The 24,372-nt window shown below is 39.9% G+C and overlaps 1 protein-coding gene across 1 annotated transcript; it reads left to right on the plus strand.

Moving 5' to 3' along the window:
• Positions 1 to 7,175: 7,175 nt before the first annotated feature.
• On the plus strand, positions 7,176 to 17,395 carry LOC148026619 (alpha-L-arabinofuranosidase 1-like). Its single transcript, XM_087691074.1, has 18 exons — positions 7,176 to 7,720; positions 7,872 to 8,153; positions 8,398 to 8,452; positions 8,541 to 8,737; positions 8,873 to 8,994; positions 9,122 to 9,278; positions 9,562 to 9,631; positions 9,895 to 10,040; positions 10,118 to 10,163; positions 11,153 to 11,205; positions 14,766 to 14,910; positions 15,095 to 15,213; positions 15,470 to 15,541; positions 15,615 to 15,718; positions 15,884 to 15,940; positions 16,045 to 16,249; positions 16,401 to 16,544; positions 16,689 to 17,395. The coding sequence occupies exons 2-18, from the start codon at positions 8,019 to 8,021 to the stop codon at positions 16,806 to 16,808; spliced, it is 1,947 nt and encodes a 648-aa protein (XP_087547200.1). The 5' UTR covers positions 7,176 to 7,720; positions 7,872 to 8,018; the 3' UTR covers positions 16,809 to 17,395.
• The last annotated feature ends 6,977 nt before the right edge of the window (positions 17,396 to 24,372 follow it).

Raw genomic sequence — 24,372 nt, forward strand, 5'->3', positions numbered from 1 at the left:
TGAAAACCCTGAAAGGCTTTGTGCGACAACGAGCTCGTCCGGAAGGTAGCATGGCGGAGGGTTGGTTGGTGTCAGAGGCATTAGTGCATATCTCACAATGGCTACCAACGGTGGAACCAGACAATGAAATGCTATGGACGCTCAAGGACGATGACAGGCTGACTAGAGATGTGGTGGTTGGAAATGGGGTAGAAAAAAGAATGGATGCCTCAATGGAAGAGAAAGTGAATCGCTTTTGTATGTTGCACCATGCCTCCATGGAGACGTGGCTCGCCAAGTACCAGATTGCAAGGCAAGATCGAGAGGAAGCACGAGCTGAATTCCGACGCAGTACGCGTCACCGACCGATTCGATATCCCGAAGGCATGGAGGAGATGCCGCAGTTTATGTCAACACGATGGTTGCATGGAGCCTTGATCGCAGCATCCAGCGAAGGGGCAGAGGTCTCAATGGAGGAGTGGGAGTTCTCGAGGGGATGTAGTCCAAAGGTAATGAGGGGTTTAGAATGTGTCGTATCTGAATTTGTTTGCTACATCTAATTTGAGTGTTTCAATGTGCAGTACAAAATATATAGTGCAGCGTGGTCGCGCGGACGGCATTTTCGGGTGGAGCGTATTGACAAAATGCGCTCCACAATGGACTGTGGTGTCATGGCAAGGTTTGAGCAAGAGAGCCGGCGACGAGCAACGGATCCGAACACGGTTGTGGATGAGATGGAGTATTTTGGGAATTTGCAAAGTATTATTACGGTGGATTACCGTAGCTTCTCCATGATAATATTCGATGTGCAGTGGTTCAAAGTGGTACTTGGAGGAGCTGGCGCAACGGTTCGACGAGGTCCATCTGGATTTCTCGAAATAGATTCCGAAAAAAAATGGATGGATTTGCGCGACACCTTTGTGTTGCCGGCACATTGTGAACAGGTAATCTTCTAGTCATTTGCTTGCTAATTGTAATACGACATGCTTTATGTCACAATGGTTTGAAGACGGTTTGTAAGTGTTTGTGAACAGGTAATCTTCTATCCAAATCCCCGACAACCTCGATGGTGGTATGTTATACCTTCAACTCCTAGAGGTGCGAGAGTATACGATCAAAGCGATGTTCCAGGCATAGATGAAGAATATATGCAAATAGAGGGATCGAAATTACAAGGGGTGGAGGCCACCGCAAGCTTGGAGCCCGCATCGGCTAACAATGATGGAAATACAGAAGTCATAGAATTTTTTGAGAATGAGGCAGACTCGTTCTTTTGTGGTGACATGTCTATCGACCTTCCAGTGTATGCAGAGTTATGTCAGGAGATTAACATGGGACCATAGAATACTTCATTCTTGGAGAATTGTATTACTCAATTCGTTGTTTAGATCTTCCATAAAGGTAGATAAGATATGCATTTTAAGATGGATTTTTCAAAAATGATTTATATTAATGCGCTTTGTATAGTTTCAATTGATTATTCTAACATTATTTTTTATCTCTGCAGGTATCTTTATTTTCAGGATGAGTCGAGGGATGAGCGATGAGGAGTTTCAGGAGATGATGGCACGTATGTCTCCAGATCAGCTCGCGAGATTCAGAGAGATAGCAGATCATGAGCTGTCTCGTTCTTCGTCAGGGCGCTCTGCTAGATCAGCTTCAGTGCGATCAGATGCTTCAGCTTCGAGCAGACGATCTCGACGCTCGCGACTTGGGCCAGAGGGAGGGACTGCGACTGCAGGAGGATCAGGGGGGTGCTGCTGTGGAGACACGGACGCGGTGTCTCCGTCTCGTCATTCAGCTAGAGCTCGGTCACCTCCAGGATTTGTCACACCTGTGGGGACGTCCACTCCAGTTACTCCGGCTTTTGCGCAGCCGTCGGCAGATGTCACGCCTTTTGGTGGCACTCCTTTTGGTGGCACCCCCTCTGGTGGCACTCCTTTTGGTGGCACCCCCTCTAGTGGCACCCCTTTCAGTGGCACCCCTTTCAGTGGCACTCCGGGAGAGGGTACCCCCGTCGGTACACCGGATGTTCAGGGGTCTCCTGGATATGCCCAGGAGCGTGGACGGAGATGGGAGAGGGCCCATACGAGGCACACTCCTAGGGATTATGGATACCTAGTGGATGGCAGGTCAGGAGCTATCATCATGAATGATGAGGGGAGGAGGGTGATAGCTCGCATGAGGGAGTTGTGCCAACAAGTTTTTCAGCACAACGTCCTGGATCATTGGAGGAACATACCGGAGGGGAGCAAGGAGTACATAGTAGCATCCTTGCATGAGGAGTTCCCGGTGCCAGCCGCAGTGGATAGATTCTCTACGGGCTGGATGATGGATTGCATGCGTGCATACATGTCACATAGACGATCCGACGCACGCAAGGCAATCAAGAGTGGGGCTCCAAAGCCCGAGTGGTTAGATGCAGAGGACTGGCGCCGACTGAGGGAGGAGGCTACAAATTCGCCAGGACGTTGGAGTCAGCAGCGGGAGGCGGCGAGGGCACGAATCGAGGCCGGATCGGTACATCATCTTGGGAGTGGCGGCCACAGGACATATTTGGAGGACTTTGTAAGTTTCTCTTTTGTTTTGCTTATTTGTTTTTTTGAGATATTATTTGTACTGACAATCATATTTCTAACAGTTAGCATTTTGTTTTCTTTGCAGCACTCCATTACAAATCGTGATCCGCAAGGCCTTGAGACTCAATATGCAGAGAGGCACGGTCTCAGATCATTGATCGACCGATTGTACAGACGCGGCGGCCCAGTAAGTCTCTCATCTTTCATGTCCGTAGTTACCATGAGATATTTGAATGCATTATTGTATGGTGGATTGATATGTTGTTTCTTTTTCTGCAGAATCCGTTTGATGCTCCTTTGCAGAGGGACGAGCTTTCGGGGGACGACGATTTGTAGCTCGCCCTCGGATCCTTAGCGCTCACATACCTTTAGTTTTTAGTCGCCCGATCTATGTAGACATTTTCTATGTATTAGTGATATTGTTTTATGATTGTACCAATCGCATTTTATGCGATATCATGTATTTATTTCATCTATCAGTTTTATGATTTCAGTATAGATTCTTTTTGTTTGCAAACGCTTTGTATGCAGCAGTGCAGAAACTATTTTGTATGGCTCTCATACAGCACACAGTGCTATATGTGGCAGGGCAGCTTGCTGCCCTGCCACAAATTTTTTTTTTCTCTGTTACCGTCGCTATTTGCGTCGCAAATTTACTGCAGGCGTCGCTATTGTCGTCGCTATCAGCATCACAAATTCTCTGTAACCGTCGCTATATGCGTCGCTATTTGCGTCGCTATATACGTCGCAAATGCGACGCATATAGCGACACATATAGCGACGCAAATAGCGACGATTCCATGGCGTCGTCAATAACGACGCTTTTTGCGACGACGGGGGCAAATTTTGTTGTTTGTATTTTCGTCGCTTTAAACGTCGCTATAAGGTCTATATCTTGTAGTGTCAGTCTTAGCTTGCAAAAAAGTTGTTCAAGGCTTAGAGAACTATTGTCACACAACTAAGTTGGAAAACTAATGAAGATGTTCAAGGTGATTCCTCACTTCTTCAAAGTATAAAGACACAACTTGAGGCATTTTCCCAATCATTGATAAGTGAAAGTTTTCATTTACTATTGCAAGGAAGGGTATCACTAGATGGAGGGATGTTTGGAATGGAATGCCTCTCTTTCCCTTAAAGCAATTTCCATGACCAAGGAGGAATGTAATCTTAATAGTGCTAAAGGTGATTGTTTGTAGTAGATACTTGCTAACAAAAAGGATTCTTGGACTACAACAATTTGGGTAAGAGGTCAACTCTCTCTTAATGGTGTAATCTTAGAGGTAGACATAATAAAGCTATTAAAAAGGAGGAAAGACTTTGAAAAATGGGATAACACTTTGATGTTTAAAGCTTGGAAGTGTTCACTTTCATCTAACCCTAAAGGGACCATTCACAAATGGAAATAGAGGCTTAGGAAGACTAAGAAGTCTACCCCATATTTCATGCTAAACTTTACACTTTGGAGGGTGGTTGCATACAAATTTCTGATTAAGGAACGAAGTCAGCTTATTAGGGTTTTCTTCACTTAGGAACTTTTGCAAGCATGATAAAGAGACCATCAAGCATATGATATGGAATTACTATGAGATTAGATGTTGTTGGACACCTTTGAAGGTTTAAGAATATGGGATTACATTACAAAATCAATTTGGAAGCATGACATTTTGGCATATGTTGGCAATTTGAATGATGCTTCTTACACTATTTAGGCTAGTTTGAGAGCTATCTTGTTCAAGATAATTTGGAACTAGGCGCTCCGCGCCTAGACTCGCCTCGACGCTTCACGCCGGGGCGGGTGCGATTTTCGCGGCGAGGGCGGGTGTTGGACGTGTGGCATCCGCCCCAGCATTTCTTTGTGGGGAGGTTGGGGGCTGCCACGTGGCACCCGCCCCCACCTCCCCTTAACTAATAGTAAAGATGCTATCCTGCCATGGGTGTCAAATAAGTTATCATGGCTAGGTTGACTAATGATCTTGTTGCAAAGCAACTTGTATACTTTGGTTAGGAAGTTTCTTTTAAAGTTGAATCCTTCTTTGTGACAAATTATAGATAATATAAATAGCTAATTTTTGCATTAAGAGAATAGACCTTCTCTCCAGATATTTCAAGGTCTTCTTTTCTAGTTCTAACAAATCACCTCTATCAAAAGACCTCTTCTTTTCCAATATTTCATTTTTCAAGGTCTTTTGCAAATTTAACAAGGTGATGTGATCACAAGGGCCTACATTCATGGAAAATTACAAGAAAGTAGTGACCTATTAGAGCCATTTAAGAAGTAATATAGAAATAACTGAGTCGTAAGCATTTAATTCAACAACCTAAAATGTACCTTCCTTAGAATTAACTAGTAGAGCTTGATGTTTTTAAATAAGAGGGAATAAACAAGTCTCAAACATGAAATTTAAATTGTAATGTAACTTTCTAAGAATCAACTAGTAGAACTTCACATTTCAAATAAGAGGGAATAATCATTATCCTCCAAGTGCTTTATGACAAAGGTGCTATGCATATATGCTCCTTTAGTGCAAGAACTAATGCAAGAGACACAAAGTACACCTCCTAAAGAAACTTATCTTTGCCCATACAATAACTCTAGATAAATATCAAGTTATTGAGTTTGCCATGTTGCAAGGTGGAGGATATACATGGGCAAATAGGCCTAAGAGCTTGGGAGTTTGACAATTAGAAAAGAGAGTTCCATTCAAAAAGAGGAAAGCTTGATATATAACTTAAAATGGATACCTTGATGCATAATGCACATTGTATAGTATAGCAACTCAAACATAGTTTTAGAAACACATGCATACAAATTTGAACCTTAACAAAATAATCTACTTGGTCTAACTTCTTTTGACATTATATTATGCAAATTTTTACGTGCATATATATTATTAATATCACTCTTTAGTTTATTGTATATCTAAGATTTTGAAGTAATACTTATTTAAAAGATATCAATCTCTAGTGTAGTATACAACTATGTGTGCTAGCAATAACTCTAAGACTTGTGTCTTAAATATGTGTGCTTTTTGTTATGTAGATCAACACTGTAGATGTATGCAAACATAGAAATGCTCGAGTAGATATAATCTCACTTTTATCAAACTTTTCAATGCATATAAAAGTTTCCAAATGCATCCTCACTCTTAATGAAGCATTCAACATCTATGTGCAAAAGGGTAGAAAGGTCAAAAGTCTATTAAAGATGGATATATTAAAATATTGCATGTTGGAAGGTTTGATGGATAAGGGTAGAAGTAAAAACATTTTATGGTTACCCTTCTATGACACATAGGGATATCAAAATATTGTGGATTTGAAGGTTTAGAACTTTTATATTCAATAAAGCTAAGTTCTCTCCTCCTAATGGTGCCAAATTTCTAGTGCCGATTGGAAGCTTTAAAGAGTTAGGCCTTTGGCGCAAAAAAGATTGTGGTCAAAACCCAACACAACAAACTCATGCTGATGCATCCTCACAATATATGCCTTTGTAAACAACCTCAAATGAAACCACCAAAGATTACAACAATGCATTGGCCATGCTTGATGTCAACTACAACTTTGACACAAGTTTCATCACAATCCCCTCTTGATTTGAATTTTGTCCTTCAAGTTATTGTTTGACCACTATTAACAAAACCATAATGCTGCATGACTTGGTGTAGGAGAGACTCCATCATTGCAATTGATTGTGAAAGGCCTCAAGTTGGGAGAGAGCAAATGGGTGTAGCTTAGTTGGTTAAGTTGAATGCATGCCTAATGCATGGTGACTAGGTGGTCCTAAGTTCAATTCCTGCATTGACACAGTTATGTCGTATAGGAATAAGAAAGGGAGATTTGAACATGGGTTAGTGGGTTGATAAAACAAGTAGCTTACATCTAGGGTAACCATTTGATTACGAGAGAGAGAGAGAGAGAGAGAGAGAGAGAGAGAGAGAGAGAGAGAGAGAGAGAACATGTAGTGGATATATGGCGATAACACACACATGCACACACACACACACAACATGCAGTGGGTATATGGCGATAACACACACACACACACACACACACGATGAGTTTATTAACTTGATAAGTCTATTTCTTAAAAAATTTCCCCTTTTTATCTTTCAAGGAAAATTGCTACTCAAACGAAACACAATGGTATCAAAATGCTCTACCTATGAGGTGTCCAAGCTCAAATCCTCTTGTATTGGTCGCAATGCTTTAGGTATGCATTCATATTGCTAAACACCTCTGTCATTGTATCTAGCACAATGATTGTAAATAAACCTAACTGTATGACTTATCTGATCTTACCTATGTTTTACATGCCCTTAATTTCGATAGTAATGTTCTCAAACCTTTTGCATTGGCTAATCCTCAAAGCCAGCCTTTGGCTAATTGCCACTCTCTCTTGATGCATAACACAATACTTTAAAGCCTCTTCACGGAGGGATATAAAACCCTATGGCATGAGGCAGGCTGAAAATTTCACTCACTCAAATTTCATGATTCATGTGTGGTGACTCGTGACTCGTGAGAGTCTCGGTTTTTTGGGCCCCACGTCTACTTGTTGTCGCGCGTGCATCAGTTCAGAAGAATGGGTGCTTACAGGAACTTTGCGGCTGCTGTAGCATCCATCTCTCTCTCTCTCTCTCTCTCTCTCTCTCTCTGTGTCTGTGTCTGTGTCCGTCCGTCACTGATAACCAACTCTCTCTCTCTCTCTCTCTCTCTCTCTCTGTGTCTGTGTCCGTCCGTCACTGATAACCAACTCATTCTTGCCCCTTGCCCTTTTCTTTCTCTCTTTCCTCCTTGTCGTACGCCACCATCGTTGGCTTGCCTGCTAAGCGATGAGGCATCAATAAATTTTCAAATAATAACAGCAACAACAAAACACCAGCAGCAGATCACAATCTTCGTCGACATCCTAACAAACGTCACCAAACCAGCCATCATCGTTCGCGTCTGCATTTGGGGGCCCCTTTCTTTTTCTTCTGCTGGAACTTCTCATCCAGAATCAAATTTTGCTTGCAACTTCAATTTCGAATCAATTGCCCACTCGTTTGCATCACTTTTGCGTGCATTCGAATCCCTCCCTCGTTTCTATAATTGGCCAGTGTGGCTCTCCATTGAGCATCGATTCTATCCGATGGCTATGTTCCCTTCTCTGCTCTGTCCAGGTAGACAGTCCCGGGAGAATTCTTATACCTTCTTATCTTTTCCCTGTATTTTGATTTCCTGCTATGGATTACGGTATTAGCTGATGACTGTTGGCATGCAATTTGATTAGAAATCTAGGAGAATCCTTACACAATTTCTATCCTTTTGCAGTGGCTTTGATTGCGATCTGACAGCGGACAGGAAATGGACATAGAGAGAAGCTCTCCTGCAATGGTTGCAGATTGAGCTTGAACAAGTCGCAGATTATCAGACTGCACTGTGAGCTTAGATACATCTCCTTCGATTGACAGAAGGGCGATGGCTGTTCTCTTCTTCCAGTTATTTCTTGTTTACTCCTTTTTCCAACTGTCGACAGCCCAATACAATCTCAGTATAAATGCAGGCGATGATGGCCTTGTTATTCCTTCCACTTTATTTGGGGTATTTTTTGAGGTATTCGAAATAGTGCTTAGCTTTTCAAATAATTACAGGGCGGCCATGCAATTGTACATTGTTGCATTTCTGTGTTGAGTATAATCTGTTCTGAAACGACTTCAAATGCGGGTGTATTTTATCAATTGAACGAGTATAACAGACAAACTTGGCTCACTTGGAATCTCCATAAGTCCAGTATTGAAGGTGAACTTGCAATCTCATATACTTGAAGATTGACAAATTGCAAAACTGTCAATTTCAGGAGATAAATCATGCTGGAGCTGGTGGTTTGTGGGCTGAACTTGTCTCCAATAGAGGTTACTAGACCCTTCGTCTACACTACGTGCAACAGTAACTCAAATATTTCAGGCCTGGTAGCCTAATGATGTTGCTTTGTCCCACCAGGGTTTGAAGCTGGAGGACAAAATACCCCTTCAAATATCAACCCCTGGTCATTGGTTGGCAATGAGACCTTCGTAAGAGTGGAAACTGATCGATCCTCTATATTTGAACGCAATCCGATTGCACTGAAGGTGGAAGTTTTATGTGATGCCTGTCCCTCAGGTGGTGTTGGAGTGTACAATCCAGGTTATTGGGGAATGGTAAGGGCCATGCAGCTACTAGAGGTTGTGTGCTCTCCTTTAATTTTATCCGTATATACATGCACCGATATTATTTTAGTTGCTATGCGGGCTTCTGTTGGCTTTAGTTATATTGACGCTTCTTTTGTTTTCTAGGATATTGTCACTGGAAATCAATACACAATTGTTTTCTGGGCTCGCTCTACAGTTGATCTTAATTTGTCTGTTGCATTCACTTCTTCTGATGGAAAAAAGTTACTGGCACAAAAGTTTCTCATGTAAGTATGGCTTTAAGAGACAAATATTGTCTTTAAATTACTACTTTGCTGTGGCTTGAGTGTATGTGGTTTGACAAGCAGTTGAGACCTGGCTTTCAAATGTTCCTAAATAAAATCATTTTTGCAGGCTGGAATCAACAGGTGATAACCAAACCTGGAGCAAACAACAGCTTGAAATAGTTGCCATAGCTACAGATCACTATGGAAGACTTTCCATCACAAGCACCCAAAGAGGCATATTTTGGTTAGATCAAGTCTCAGCTATGCCATCTGATACTTACAAGGTAGACACTTGAAATTTTAGTCTTCTTCAATACTTCTTGTTGAAGACCAGGATATTCTCTTGGCTGCAAGTCTTCAGGTCAAAATTTCACACAGTGCTGAAAGAATAGTTGAAGCTTGGATGGCTTTATGCACCCACAGCACATGCACAATTTCTTGGTTTTCTGAGCATTAATGGTTCTCCTGCTACAAGAAAGGTGTGTGAAAACATATAAAAGAGTATGAAAAAGTATATATATATATATATTCTCCTGTATCGAGTGCCACTTGCATTTTTATTTGCAGGGTCATGGATTTCGAAAGGATCTTGCTTATATGCTTGAGAGCTTAAAACCACGATTCATACGCTTCCCAGGTTTGTATTGGTGGATTCTAGTATGAGGATTCACAAAAACCTAGGATTAATGCCAACCATGTAAATTCAGGAAAAAAGAACTTTGAAATTCTTGGGGAGAAGGTTGTTCTATTAAAATTAGGGTCAGCTTACCTCTTATAAAAAAAGGAACCTGGAAAATGTAATAGAGACTTACGAAATCATCAAAGTTGAAGGGTTTTGTATTGGTTCTCAAGAATGTTTTTCATGAGCACAAGCTGGTATTCACTTTATTATCAACCCAGGTGGCTGCTTTGTTGAAGGTCAATGGCTAAGAAATGCATTTCGCTGGCGGCAGTCTGTTGGACCATGGCAGGAAAGGCCTGGACATTTTGGTGATGTTTGGGGATATTGGACTGATGATGGCTTGGGATTTTTTGAGTTTCTTCAGGTAAACTTTCGGTTTTTATGTTTTGGATTCAGGATGATAACTTCAACAATTGTGACTATGTTGTCTGCCTTTGACAGCTTGCAGAAGACTTGAGTGCTGCACCCATATGGGTTTTCAATAATGGTTAGCTTTCTGCCTTACATATTTTTTCAAGCAAATACTTGGGTTTATGTTCGCTTCCTGCATTGATTAGGATTGTTAGTTTTTTTGTCATACATTTTATCTTTTTATAAGCAGTGCCTTTACATCATTACATAGCTATAGTTTTCTCATACAGGAGTTATCGCTTTTTTTTCAACTAGCAAAGTATTTTCAAGTTGACAAAAGTCTCTGAACAAACAAGATCACCACTATAAACACAAGCATATAACACAATATTAGTGAGTTTGGGAATCTCCCATTTCCCATTTTTTGAATACTAAAAAGGTGGCACTCGGATAACATGCCCATAAATTTCTCAAAACCATATAATGTGACCTATCATTGGAAAGCACTTGAAAATGGGAATATATTGAGCTATAGAGCGCTCGATTTGGAGTTATAGTATTCAAGTTATGACAAATCCAAAAATTTGACCACGTGTCCCAAACTTATGAGAAATTCCCATGTTCCCCAATATGGTGTTATATTACATGTTACATGAATGACCCAATCAATGTTAGCCTTGCCATTTCTGCTCCCTAGGTTATTGAGATGGGATGCAATGTCATGCATGCTTCATCTTTAATTTGCTTCATTGGGAATTTATCAAGATTCTCCCATACACACGTGCAGTTAAAAAACAGTCAATGCCTTGACCTGTACAAAAAAGAGAAGGAGATTTTAGAAACTAGAATCAGTATGTTAGAAGCAGGGGTGTATTTACCAGGTTTCTTCCCCCTCTAATGGCTGATGTAAATATTTATCAGCAAGAACTTGCAAATGAAGACCGCAGTGAGTCACACACACTTGAGGGAAGAAGTTTAGCCTGTCGTTAAATGAGTTTTTTAAATGTGATTTATTGTCACTAAGCACTTATGTGATATTTTCATGTCTAACAGTTCATGAAACATCTGTTGTCTATATTGTTGATTATCAACTCAATAAGTTTTCGTGATGTATGTGGTCTCCAGGTGTCAGTCATACTGACCAAGTCTCATCAGATGTAATTACACCATTTATTGAGGTACATAATGCCCTTTTTCAAATATCTGCAAGTGGAAAAAATTCTAATTTTTATTTGAGGAAAGTCAATCAATATGGTAGATCATGTGCTGCACATGCGGCTGCTAAATATGAAACATCATCTCTACTTCTACATGTGATTCTCCATGCAAAAAGGTGCTATGTATTCCTAGAGTTGGTAGCAACTCGAGGCATACTACATCGAGCTTTAGGATGTGGGAGCTATTAAGGATTCTTATCTTGGGTTCTTGAAAATATTACTAGAATATTTCCTAATTGTAGATTCCTAGCACATTGCTAGAAGACAATGGGGTGTTCTAGAATATTCCTAGAAGGAACATACTAGAACATTCTTAGAGAGAGATTCATGATCATTTCTAGAATAATGACCAATATGGCCAGTGTGATGAAGATAACCAATGTATTGAATCTTGTAATGCCATGACTAGAGAGGAGGTGAAAGCCTGAGTCTAGAACATGTAGGACTTCAGATATGGAGCTCAAAGATGGACAGCTAGAAAATAAAGTCAATTTGCCAGCACCACAAATAGGCACCAATGACATGTCACCGATAGTGACTTTACCCTCCAAAGTACAAAGATTCTAGGGCCAATGTCCTCGAGGAGTTATATGACTCAAACACTGCTGTTGATGAGCAGAGCCTCTCAGAAGCTGAGATAGTTGAGAGAATCTTCTCCAATTGATGGATGTGAAGGAACACCTAGTCGTAATGGTGGAAGTAGAGATAGACGTAGCTGGAGGCTTTGTTGTTCTCCTTCCTTTACTCCTAGAAGAAGATGAGGGTATTTCTTCCATCACTTCTCCTTGAGGTGTGAGGTCTTCCCATAGTACAGATACTTGGGGTATCCTTTTTGCTTTCCCTTTGTATCTGTGTTAGAGTTGGAAGATGACTTTGATTTTAGTGACTTTTCTTCCCTTTCTTTTACTTGGATTGCCCTTGATGAAAATGCTGCATACTTATAGCTCTGTACAGTGGCTCCATGAGAATCTGTCTCCTTGTGACACAAAGCTTGCTCAAGCACCATTGGGATTGGTTTGTCCCAAGTGATAGTATCCTACATATGAGAGATGAGAAGACTCGTATAGAAGACGTCATACTTAGGTGACAGAAGATATGGCAGGAGCGTCACAACAAGGTCTTCTAAAGCCACAATCTTCTCTTTAGATGCGAGCTTACCTTTCTCCTCTGTCTGATTGATGTGGTCCTTCATCATAGGGGAATCTGTGTGACAGAGAGATGCCATAGCTTTAACTCGAGGGTCATCTGATGCTCGAATGTCCAAACCTGATACAAGGATGCCAATCAGGTACAAACTTTTGTGGTGGTGTAGATATATTTTACATGTACGAGAACAAAATTTGTAAAAAAAAGGAATGAGTAGACTCCACATTGAGCTGATCCCATAAAGTTGTGGAGTCCTAGGTCTCCAACTTGGGGATCCACAGTTAGTTAGATGACTGAAAAAACCCCCTAGCTCGAAGGTGTCGAGGTGCACTCAAATTTGCTCCACCATAGAGACTAATTTGTCCCATCCAGCTTTACAGAAACAGGAAGAGAAGGTAGGATGGGCACTTGTACAAGTGGTGCCATGATAGCCAATCATGGACTGGTGGGCATGGAAGATGAAACAGAGATAGAGTGATATGAAGGTGGTCGGAAGGGAACCCTATCATGGTCAACTTGTCAATTTGTGTCACAATCTTTATCTCGATTTTGGCAGTCTTTGTGATGATCCTTGCAGTCACAACAATCACGACACTGGTCTTCTCGGTCTTGGTCTTGGTTGTCACGTCAGTGGTCCTTGCAGTCCCAATCCACACGATCTTACCACTCGTACTGGTCTGCCATTAATGTCCTTCAACAAAACCTGTAAATTGCAAAGAAACACTGCTGCTGCTAGTGTAGATGGCCTGGAAAAGGATGATGTCACCATGTGTGGGGCCCATCTGGCTGCCATACACTAGAAATCTGATGTCCAGCAGATCAGTCAAGGAGTATCCGATACTGCAAGGTCAAAACGCAGCTGTTTGAGGATGCAAATCTGCAAAACAAAAGTGAGGCCAACGGCTGCCATAGAAAATGCACTTGGAACAGGCTGAATCTGATTGAGACCACTGAGAAACTGGTCACCCTGTTGGAATGTAGGTAATCAGCACTTCTCAGGTGATGAACAGCTGGCTGGAATGGACACCCAGCTTGCTAATGATACTGCCCTGCAAAAAACACAGTAGCCTTTAGATAACTTCTTCAGCGAACTCCAGTCCCCACCAAGGCGAATGATGCCATGTGAGTGGGCAGCAGAAAGGAACAATGAACACACAATGAATGATTCAGGCCCTGGGGCTGAATCATACATTGCCCTAATTTCAATTCTAAAAACCAATAAAAATGTATCTAGAGTAACTAAGATAACAAGCTGAATAAAAATTTATTAGAATTTCATTATTTCAATAGTGTTAGATTCTACGAAATAGTCACTACCAGTAAGGCCTTCAATGATCAAGATGCAACATTGATTTGCCAAAAAAAATTCAGATTTTGATTTGTAGTCATTTGAGTCAAGACATATTTAAAGCACCAAGAGTAGGCGGCTGCCATATGATGCTGTCTATAAGCACACGGCACTTTTTTAATAAAATTGTTGAGCCTTGGTGCTGTTTTTAGTCATTTCCACCCCCCAAAAATACTAAGGTCTGAAATATGATATCATACTCTGGATTTCTATGTTATTAATGCGTTCGTATCAGCAATCATACGAATGTGATAAAAACTATGGCAAGCATGGCACATGTGTAAAGCACAAGTTCCCTTTTCAAGGGAATGGAGGCCCTAGGGCTACACATGCTGACTTGCACAATGCTGGACTGAGGCGCAAACAAGCTTTATGACTGAATGCAAGCTGAGGATTACTGAATGGCAAATGAGTGGTATCTACTCATGGATGTGTAGTTACACTGAAATGGTTGTCTCATATTGCCCTTTAAGATTAGTCCTAGACGTGATCTCCAAGTAGTTTAGCTGGAGAGCTAAAGGTGATTAAATGACACTGCTAGCGCATGATGAAATTCTGTTAGAGGTTTCGAGCTCTTTTATATTGTGCAACAAGTTTAGTTAAATCCTCTCTGGCCATTGGTGATCCAGATGCCCACAGAACTAAAACATTGGGCTTGATTTGAGTGTAAAAAGCACATTAACCAAATGGAGAGAATGTGAACTTCCCAATTCTGTCACATGCGAGCATTATGTGAGGATCTGCAATGCAGAACAAAGAGCGCATGAAGACAAGCAGAAGTGTGCTACAAATCAGCACATAGTTAGGGAATGAAATATAACATGGGCAGGGAATGAAATTGATGTGAAGTAGTGTGGAGACTGCCCTGGGAGGTTGAGGGATGGGCTGGTAATGGTAATGGTAAAAGCTAGCAGGTTTCGTGGCAGAAAAGCCTATAAAATGATGTATGCAAAAGCTGGATGTTTTTATATACAACTGTCCTGTTACGAATTGAGTGAGAATCTGTTACATATAATAATGCCTGCAGGATGTTCTCAACGGCATTGAGTTTGCAAGGGGTCCTTCAAATTCAACTTGGGGTACCGTCCGTTCTGCAATGGGCCATCCTGAACCTTTCTCTTTGAATTATGTTGCTATTGGCAATGAAGACTGTGGTAAAACCTATTACCGAGGTGACAATTCTGAAACCATCATGTCATTGTTCCCTACATAGAATGTGTACATTTCCTGTTCCAGTAGTAGATTTAGTTTCTGACGCCCGAGAACATCTGGGGAGGTGAGTAGCTTTTAAGATATTCCTTCGTTTGTTAAGATTTATTTCTAACATGTTTGATTCCATGGACCTTCCAATGGCAGGCAACTACTTGAAGTTCTATCAGGCAATAAAGACTGTCTATCCTGATATCTCCATCATTTCAAATTGTGATGGGTCATCAAAGCCATTGGATCATCCAGCAGACATGTATGATTTTCATGTAGGTTATCTTGGTTACCAATTGAAATTTGCTAGATTTTCAAAAATAAATTATTGTAATATTTTGAATATTCAGATCTGTCTTTGGAAGAAACACTGACGATTTATTTTAGATCTGTTGCAAACTCTAGAAAAATTCATGTTAATTTGTATTCAATAGAAGACGTTGATTGTTGATTACATCACATTGTAAGCATCTTCTAGTTTTCTTTTTGGACCTTATGGTTCTGCTAATTACTAGCTTAAAATGTGTAAAGATCTACACCTCAGCCAGTCATCTCTTCTCAATGACACATCAATTTGACAACACTATGCGAAGTGGCCCCAAGGTATGCTGTTTCTTAAGTTAGTCTTTCGCGTGTACACTACTGCAAAAGTTTTTGAAGCATGCATTATCTGCAGGCTTTTGTAAGTGAATATGCAGTAACTGGCCAAGATGCTGGAAAAGGAAGCTTATTGGCAGCTCTAGCTGAGGCTGGTTTTCTGATAGGCTTGGAAAAGAATAGGTTTACAATCTGAACAATATAGACCCTTTTCAGATTTCATAGTACTGAGAGATGGGGATACATTTCTGCTCGATATTCATTTAATTTAACATGTGTGTTCCACAATTCAGACATAGCTGCTTATGCTAAATTCTCAGTACTGATGGTTGTCTGTCCCATTGGCAGTGATGTTGTTGAAATGGCAAGTTACGCACCTCTGTTTGTCAATACTCATGACAGAAGGTGCTTTGGAAGTGCTAGAGTGTGAGCGTGACCTATTTCTGTCCACTAAGAGTAACGACACAGCTTTCCTAACTTGTTCGTTCTCACTTGTTGAAAACATGCAGGTGGAATCCTGATGCCATTGTCTTTGATTCTTGGCAAAGTTATGGCACTCCAAGCTACTGGGTACAAACCTTATTTCAAAATTCAAGTGGGGCCAGTATACTTTCTACAGCCCTTGTAGGAGCGAATGCAACATCCAACATGCTAGCTTCTTCTGCCATAAGAAGATCGGATGATAACAATGGCTTGGAATTTATTGAGATTAAGGTCTAGATCCACTGACATTCAGAGCCCACTTACAATTTGGGAAAAATGCTATATTCTTATGCAATAAGATGAGGTTAAGGTTCAAATGTGCTGGAGTACAATCAAACAAAACGTTTGAACCAGGGATTTTAAACCAGAGTTTTACATGCAGGTGGTTAATCTTGGGAATAGCAACACTACCATTCAAGCAAGCTTGGAAGGGTTACTGTCTGATGAAGTAAGCTCTCTGGCAACTGTCACAAGATTGACATCTCACTCAGTGATGGATGAGAACTCTTTCAGCCAGACAAAGAAGGTATGCAGCATGATACAAATAGTCTCTCTGTACATCAATGCTTGTGAGATGTCAGGATGATTACCACAGGTGATTCTTCTGTTCTTTGACTGCATACTAAAATTTTTATCATCTGCTGAAATCACAGCTCTTTTTAACTTGCAGGTATATCCAAGTACACAGGTGCTGCCTATTGCTGGACCTACTATTTACATGGATATACCTGCATATTCCTTTTCTGTTTACACAGTCCAGCTCACAACACCTCTTTATGATGTTATGTGAGTAGTAGCATCAAACTTAACATCCCTACACAGATGCTCAGCAAGAGCTGAGTTATTCCATGTGGCATGTGAGATAACGTGATGTTGTGTCATGGCGATAAGTAATAGTGCCATCCATTTGGAGTGGGAAAGATAGATCTTATTATTCATGGCTTGAAACCTTCCTCTACCTAATCATTAAAACAATCCAATACTACATTATGCTTTGACTTGACCTTTGTATACTTCCAGCCTACAACAAATGTTACTGAGGCTGGTTACACATCAAGTGACAAATGCCCACTTTGCAAGTTTGTTAATCAATCAAAGTGCTTATTTAGGGGTTGGGTGTCCGCTCTCCTTTACGCACTAAAGAAGACATGATCTTTTGTTTACCTGCTAAACTGGTGAACACTTAGACAAGGGTGCACTTTTTTGCATGTGTTGTGAAGCAAAAAAGATATATGTTTATTTTGCCCTTTTGCAAAGTGTATCCTTTTAGTGTGTAAAAGATAGGATGCCCATGTCCATGGCCAATTGTAAACATGCATGCCTACACTCTGCATAGGGTTTGGGCATCTATCACTAATCAATGTGTAATTTCCTTGAGTTGCTCCTCTTTTCTAATACCACGTATGAAGTATGCTCACATACTATCACCAAAAAATTTGATGACCTTTATAAACTCCACTCACAACAAATACCAATAATTTTCCTCTTTTTAATGATATGTATAGTTGCAAAAAAAATTTGAATGAGAAAGTAGGAAACAAATTTCAAACAACTTTTCTATGGTATCAATCTTTTGAAAACATTTGAGGAAAGTTTCTTACATAGTAGGAAGCATGGGATCACATGACCATGACATATCCAAAAAATCATCCTATAATTTCATCAACACATGCTCATTGATTAAAGTTTGTAATGTAAACCTCCAAATAATAAGTAACCCTATTTATCCATCACTCGATGCTCGTTAATTAAAGCTCATAATATAAATCTCCAAATAATATCATATCTTCAAGAATATAGATGATATAAAGTAGTTATCGTAATTTGTTTACTGTAGAGGAAAAAAGAAAGTGATAGTAATGTCCTTTGAGATGCCATTAACTCAAGATTTTTGATACAATCTAGTGGGGGAGATATATATATGTGTGTGTGCGTGTGTGTTGAGTACAATGAACAATATACAATGGTGAAACTAATGGTTGGATTGTGTTCTCCAAATTTGAACATACTAAACTCAGTTGTTACATCTCTTGGATTGCAAAATTTTTAGATGATTAAAAACACCTTGATTTGCAAGAAACATTTTACAAGTTTTAGGTTTTGTACATGAACGGGACTTGTTCCTCTTTTTAGTGACATATTGAGGTATGTACAATGCTTATATATTCTTTCAATATATCCATAATGATTGAACCTATCTTTGTATAGTAAGAGTTGTTGCAAACAAAATTCTAAGAAGGCCCATGAATTTACTCATTTACAATCCAAATCCTCAATCAATTTTGTTTTATTTTTTGAGGAAACTTAGAAGTGAATTTAGATTATAGTAGAGAAAGGGTATTTGCAAATTATTTTTATTCTAGTAAGCATAACCCATGTTTGAGATATTTTATGAGTAGACTTGTGCTACTTAATTTGAAAAATGAGGTTATCCTAATGGAATTACAATCTTTGCATTTACTCTAGCTTTTATTCAAAATTGTAGCCTATTTACAAGTTGTATCCCTCTAAAATAAATTGTTACACTTTGTCAGAGTGATGGTTGAAATTTTAGATGAGCATATCGACCCAATGGAGTCATGAAGAATAATGGATGATACTTTCATGACATGAAGATATAGTGGCATGCTTGACCTTATCCTACCTCTACTGATAACATTTGTGAGGATTTACTACCATGTTCTATGAAGGAGATGAAAGAGTTATGCCCAAAAATACTTGTTAGACAATATTATTTCAAAAGTCTGAAAACTACAAGGATACAAGACCATTGAAATTGTTGGACTGTCCACATGTTGACCTTACCCAAGTTCTACTAAAACATTCTATCAAGATTCAGAAGGTAATGCCAAGTAACAAGCAATTTTTTGTATATATATAGCATAACAAGTGTATATAACATTTTAAAAAGGAAGGTGAATTGGGCAAGTAAGCCTTTCAACATAGGCACTGGCTTTCGAAGAGTAACTATGCTATAAGGGCTAGTGCATGAAGGGAACATTAAGCATCCTTACACACTGTACCAAGTAGAATGACACGAGCAATATGAGGCCTTCAAAATGAGATGGACTCAATTAAAGAGCTTGTGGAAGACATCATAGAGACATTTGTAGATCTTTGTGAAGAAAGAGATGAGGCATGAAGAATTGTTGCTCAATTGGAAGAGCTCAAGGTTGCTCAAGGTGAATTATTAATGAGGCAAAAGAATGATGGGTGTGGGATTCTATTGAAGAGTTCCTTGTTGGTAAACTCACCTAAGACTTCCCTCAAGGGCTTGTTGACAATGAAACTATAGTCTCAAATGCTAACATGGTTGGACTTTCCAACATTATGAGCAAGAGACTTGTTGGTATTAGACAATTTTTGTAATAGAATAGAAAATTTGGGTACTCTCTAAGCCATTTACCTCTTGTAACATACATACATACATACATACATACATACATACATACATATACATATATATTTATTGTGTATGAATTTCCTACTAGGAAGCTAGCTCATCACACTATAAAACATTTACTTTGTAATAATGTCTTTGAAAGTGTTACTCTAACTACATTGTGAAGTATGAATTTAATTACTTAATAGTGTACTTTGCATCACAATAACCACATATGAGTTGATTGTCCAATCATATAAAGGTGCATCTTATGAGTTAATTGCTCAATTTTGTGCTTTGTGTCTCAATTATGTCTGACTTAATTACTCAATTGTGTTGGATTTCCCTTCATCAAGAGAACTACCTTGTGGATTATTGAATAGTAGGTAGGGACTTCAATATGGTGGAGGCCCTAGAGGATAGGAGATGTAAAAGTATAAAGATCATCAAAGGAGGAGAACATGGTATTGGGAAGAGTTCATTTCTAGATTATAGGTCACAATCCTTGCTACAATTGCAAATACTAATGATGCTAGAGGAAAAACTTATCTTATAGATATTTTTAATGGAAAAGTTTAAAATACCTATCAATTAACAACCACCCTTTCTTTACATTACCCTTTCTTTACATTTCCAAACACGACACTAACATACTTGATAGATCTTATACCTAGACCTATATCATGTGATGATTTAAATAACAAAGTCCAATCTAGTCGATCATATATCATACTTAATCTTAAACAGAAAAAAAATCTTGATTGATGTTTTGGGTATGATCAGATCCTTGCTAGAGGGAACTCATTGAGTCCATATATATCTATGTGTAATGAAGCCTTTTTATGAGGTGAGGGTCTTTTAGCTAGGAATTTAGCATAGATATTTAGGTTTTTGTGAGACATTGATGAATCTCCAATCGGCCAAAAGGATTTTCTGATCCCTCGTGTACTAACTTGATAACCTCTTGATTTGTATTTGTAGAAAGAGCACCATATTTCATGGAGTCCCCCCATCCTTATAGTAGGAGTTGGACTAGAATAGCTTTGAATTCCTTGAACAAATCATTTGGCAAACCATTTAGTCTTGGGATTTTGTCACTTGCAAGGGAGTCAATAGTATATGAAATCTTAGTTTCAAAGAGTTCATTGTCTAGCATGTCAGCTATGGAACTTTGTGGGACCACTTTTTTTTAATACTTTGGCTACCGAGGCTCTTGTTCTAATTACCTCGGGGGGGTTAGAGATTATAGATTGAAGATGTCAAAAGGAGCAAGATCCTCTGTTACACATAAGCCAATTCTTACTTGTAGATCTTGGAAACAAGATCACGGTTCCTTGCAGGGTATACAACCGGCTAACACTTGCACAACTTGGAAGTTGGCACCTTTTGATCCTTCTTGGGTCTCCTTTCCTACACAATATGTGTAGGGCTCTCCCCTTGGTGCTTGATTTCAGCAGAGCTTCCGCAGCACTTGCACCTTCTCTTCTCCTCTTGGAACTTGGTTTCAGCATAGCTTCTGCAACACTTGCACCTTCTCTTCTCCTCTTGGAACTTGATTTCAGCAGAGCTTCCGCATCACTTGCACTTTCTCTTCTCCTCTTGGATGCATGCAAAGTGATGCTTCCTTTACCTCCCTCATATCCAAGGAGAGCCTCCTCTTATATAGGCTTTCAAGAGCTTCTATTCTTGGAGAGAGACTTGAGTTGATCTTCATGCAAGATGTGGTTGTTCCAGGACCTACTCTAGAGCACTAATTTTACGTTGTTTGGATGAAAAAATGTCCCCAACACGAAAGTTGTAGATCTCACTATTTCTGATAACCTTCACGGCCCGTTTTTAGAGATAGTCTTTTTATCTCGAGATATTTTAAAAATGGATTCACCATGTCTTTTTTAAAAAGAACAGCTTCTCAAATTGTACTCTTAACTTATGGTCCATGCAACCACCTTAAGGAAAGTTCATTAAATTTCCTTGGGCCTCAACCTTAAGATTGACTTCCACACAAAAGCTTGTGTCTTTTTAGACCTTAGAAAGAGAAAATCACTTCTCTCCTCACTTCCACAGGATCAGAGGATCATTTCTCTTGTCGTTCTTAGTGAGATAATTACATCTATTGTCTTTCTTAATGAAAGAAAAGACCTTAAACCTTGACTTATAAGGGAGAGGATGACCCCAAATGAATGCAATGCTCATTACACACAAGTAAACGTTCCCAGGCGTCCCCGAATGCACACATAAATACATATACACAATGCTAATGCACTTCCTCTTCTTAGAAATTAATCCATCTTCATTTATGTGTAACTCTTTGGCTCTTGTGTACACTCTTACACTTGGCAGACACTTCTTTCCCCCTTCATAACTTGTACTACCTGTACCGGATATCCCCATCGCAGTGCTCTGATCACCCCATTAAGTGATGCACTAGGAATATTGGTCTGTAAATGGTCTCATGGCCATGCTAGATCATCATCAACACTTAAAGAGAAGCGAGTCATTAATTTATTGATATAAATTTATTAAATAGAGAATCCGTAATAAGCAATCAATTTAGTGACATCCCTCTGGCTTCTAAAGATTTGACCTCATTTGTAGAGAGGATACATAGTCCTTAAGAAGATCTGGAAAGTCTTGTAGTTCTCTCTGTGAGAAATGCGGGATCTAGAGCATGGCAAAATCGGAAGGTATGGAGGATGAAATGAGAAGTGTGGACTCATGATGGAGAATACAAGGACACTGTTTGTTACACAAGTGAATTAGGTTCCAAGATTGAGACTTGGACTCATAAACACAATCTTGTGTATGTGGACAGTGACATTGACACTTCAATGAAAAGAAAAGAGTACTATCATTGCATTAAGAAAGGAAGCAAGTACAATTGTTTATAGGAAAGTAGGAAACTGCAGTAGGCACCATTGTGCATATGGGATAAGTTAGCCTGCATGTCCTTGACCCTAAGACTCCATACAAAGAGGCTATTTTAATGTGATTGCTGATTCTCAACACCCCTCCTCAATCACAACTAGAAAAGGCACAAAGTGTGTAGAGGCTGTAATGAGAACCACCTGCAAAGTGTGGGCATACCACAGACATGGCAAAACACCAGAGGCTGTCGCAGAAAAAGCTAAGTGTGGATACCATAAACATGGTGGACATCTAGAGGCTGTAACAGGGGCCTCACAAAGTGTACAGGGACTGTAATGCCAAGTTACATAAGAAGTTTACAAAGCTTATGGCATGAAGCATTAGGGCAAGGAAAATACAAGGCTATTAAAACAGTCTATCAGAATTATGAGAGTACAAGGATTGATGAGTCTTGTCCTTCCGATCCTGGTGGTCTTCATCTTCATCTTCTTCTTCCTTTGCTCCATTTTCTTCTTCTTCTTTGACTGCGACTAGATAGGCATTTTGGGATCTCTTTCTTGCGTGGCAGAACTTCTCGGTGTGTCCGGTCCTTTTGCAGAAGTCACAAAAGAGCTGATCCTTCTTGCCTTTGTACCTGTTGCCAACATATAATGCATGCTCATCTCTAGAGGTACTTGGTTCTTCTTTAGTTTTTAGCTTCTTTTCTTCTTCTAACAGTGATGCCTGGATATCAACAAGTTCAGGATTTGGCATGTTGATTAAAGTTGTTGATACATTATTATATTCAGGAGGCAAGCTCTTAAGTAGAACACCGATGCAAACATCTTCATCCATTTTAATGTTGATTCCTACAAGTTGGGTTAGGAGTCCTTCCATGTAATTAAGATGTGTGGCAAGTGATGTGCTGGACTTCATTTCAAGCCTGAAGAATTCAATTAGGAGACCATACTTTGATGATTTAGATTGTGCACCGAACAGGGTGTCAAGTCTTTTCCATGTATCCTGTGAGGTCTCACAGTTATCCACATGGTGGATATAACTGTCGTCTAGCTCCAGTTTGATAATGGCCTGAGCTCTGTCATCATTCTTTTGCCAAGTAGTTGCAAGGTCCGCGTCTCGAGGTTTTTTCTCTTTGCCATTTGTGATGGCCCAGAGACCCTTCTTCATCAGGATGAGCTTGATGCGGGTTTGCCAAGTGTGAAACCCGACTCCTTTGAATCAAGCATTTGGAGAGTCTTTTCCCATGTTAGATTTACGGGAACAGTAGCAAATCAACTTCAGACTTATTAGATTTGAGCAACAGAAGAATTGATTGAGAGACACAAGTGCTAAAAAACACTGACTGAGTGTCAATGAATACCAAATCTGCAAAAGTCTTTTACTCTTTTAAAATCCAAGTGATCTTCCCCTTCTTGATTTGATGCTGATGCCTTCAGATCTGAGTGACAGTACTTTAATGAACTTTAGAGAGTATTGCTCAGTGATTAAAATCACTGTTGATAACTTCAGTGAGAGAAACAGTGAAAAATGTCAAGATTTTGAAGCTTTGGCTATGGTGGAATTAGGGTTTCTGAGACAGGGGCCTGGTTTTTTGCTGATTGCAGGAGCTACAGTGGATCATTTTCAAAAAATTTTATATGCCTAGGAAGCTGATTTCATGGGCTACCAAAGCCCTATCATAATCATCAAAATTGTGGACAGTATGCAGCACGCAGGCACGTCGAACAGCAGCAGGCGCAGTTCTGACAGGATTCCGCGATTTCCGCAATGCTGAAGCCAAGGCGCAGTAATGTCATCGATTCTCGTGCCAGGATGAAGTGCCTTGAGCAGAGGAACAACTCCCTAGAAGAAATCGTGGGCTGAAATGGCCTGGTTGAAGAGTTATGGAAGCTCCAAGTAAGGTAGGTCCTGTCTGGCTATGGCAGACACAGAGCAGAGATTGAGGATTTTCACAATGCTGAGCTTCAGATGGTCCAATGTCCTAGATTGATGTGATACAGGTGAAGCTTTGTGAGTTGGGGAATACTTTTCCAGAAGGAAGCTCCAAGAGATTTGACCTGTGGAGTGAGATATAAGCAGCTCAATCTGACAGGGTGCTACTGGCTAT

Source organism: Lygodium microphyllum, chromosome 13 (assembly GCF_053477565.2).
Source record: "Lygodium microphyllum isolate KBCC chromosome 13, Lygodium_microphyllum_v1.1.10, whole genome shotgun sequence".
NCBI lineage: Eukaryota > Viridiplantae > Streptophyta > Polypodiopsida > Schizaeales > Lygodiaceae > Lygodium > Lygodium microphyllum.